Source organism: Lagopus leucura, unplaced genomic scaffold, assembly GCF_019238085.1.
Source record: "Lagopus leucura isolate 7727_CA_CO unplaced genomic scaffold, USGS_WTPT01 22871-0_obj-0_obj, whole genome shotgun sequence".
In the NCBI taxonomy this organism is placed as follows: domain Eukaryota; kingdom Metazoa; phylum Chordata; class Aves; order Galliformes; family Phasianidae; genus Lagopus; species Lagopus leucura.
The window spans coordinates 1-1,514 of NW_024963998.1; the positions used below are offsets into that span (position 1 = coordinate 1).

Below are 1,514 nucleotides of genomic sequence, written 5' to 3' on the forward strand. Positions count from 1 at the left end.
GTTGGCCCAAGCGGCCGGGAGAAGTTGCTCATCACGGCCTCAGTGTGACAGCGGGTGAGGATGACCACCGCCTGGCACAGGAAGGGCAGGAACGTGCTCTGCTGCGTAAACGATGTGATGCTGCGCAGGATGTAGAGGATCGGAGGCACCTGAGAGAAGAAGAGGAGAAAGAATGACTTGCTGCATCCTGCACTCTGCAGGGCCCAACCATGGACATTCAGCGCATGAGCAGTGCCTGCTCCCTTGACATGCTGCCAAGTCCTTAGCCTGAATTTCATGCCAGCTACCCTGGTCTCCATGCCCTGAGCACACAGGGCAAACAGCACAAGTCATAGTGCAACAGCCAGCAAAAGTCCAAGACACGTGAAAGAAAGTCTCTTACGTTCCAACTGATGTCCTTCCCGTGCATCTGCAGGAAGGTGGTCATCCACTTCCCAGCAGCACGCACACGCACTCCGTTGGCTTTCCGGATCGTCTCCTTGATGGCAGTCATGAAGTCAACGGTGCGTTCTAGGGGGAAGTTCCTGCACACGATCTGCAGAGAAATGAGAAGCGGGAGAGATCTCATCACTGCTCTGCTGCAGCTGTCTGTACCCTGCTGTTTATACGGAAGGCGGTTGAGCCTTCTCTCAGCTTCTGCACCCATGGTGTTTGCTTACATGCAAAGCCTACCTCCCAGCAGCCACAGTCACACATGCATGCAAGTGCACACACACACACAAACGCACATCATGGCATCAGCTCCTTGCACTGGGTGCCTGAAGGCCAGACATAGCTCAGAGCCTCCTGCTACTTGCTGAGAAAACAGGACTCAGGGTAACAGCTCATTTTGGAAACAGTGTGAGAGGCTGGGAGCAGCACAGGGTCATGCAGAAGCCTACACACAGAGATCACACCACCCCTTCTTGGGTCCACATACCATGGCCATTTTGGATGTGGTCTGGAGCTGAGAGGCGATGCTGCAGGCATGCAGCCCCTCGCACAGGCTCCCGATGTCACCCGTCTCGATGTCTGTGTTGGTCGCTTTGGCTGGAAAGAGCACAGGGAGAAAAGGGAAGTCATGCTTCTGGAAATGAAACTGCTTTCCATGGGGGAAAAATAGAGGACAGGGTGGGGACAAGAGGAGAACTGTGCACTGTTCCTCTCCCTCCTGTAAACAGGGCCCAGCCCGTGGGGCTCTGGTACTGCTATGGAGGAGGGCAGAGGGCTGGAGCACGCCTGCTCCACTCACCTTGGATTCGCAGAAGGGAGCTCAGACAGGTGACAGCCAGCTGGCGGGATGCGGGCATGGGGTCACACGTCAGAGGCGCCAGCAATCCCACCAAGGAGCCAAAGTGCTCACAGGCATCTCCTCTCTGCAGGGGTGAGAGGCAGGAACAAAGCTGTAGACGGCCCCAGCTCTCCCCAGCTTCTCCCATCTGTGCCTTCTCATGCCGTGACACAGCATGCACAGCTGGACAGAGCTCGCCTTCCAGCTCAGGGGCACCGGGGAGGGAGCAGGGGGCATGCGGTGG

At 56.9% G+C, this 1,514-nt stretch overlaps 1 protein-coding gene across 1 annotated transcript; it reads right to left on the minus strand.

Moving 5' to 3' along the window:
- Window positions 1-6: 6 nt before the first annotated feature.
- On the minus strand, window positions 7-1,355 carry LOC122191472 (maestro heat-like repeat-containing protein family member 2B; the record flags this gene model as incomplete). Its single annotated transcript, XM_042891743.1, has 4 exons — window positions 7-149; window positions 383-535; window positions 920-1,029; window positions 1,232-1,355. Coding segments are annotated over 4 exons (530 nt in total), but the record flags the coding sequence as incomplete, so codon positions are not given.
- Window positions 1,356-1,514: the final 159 nt, after the last annotated feature.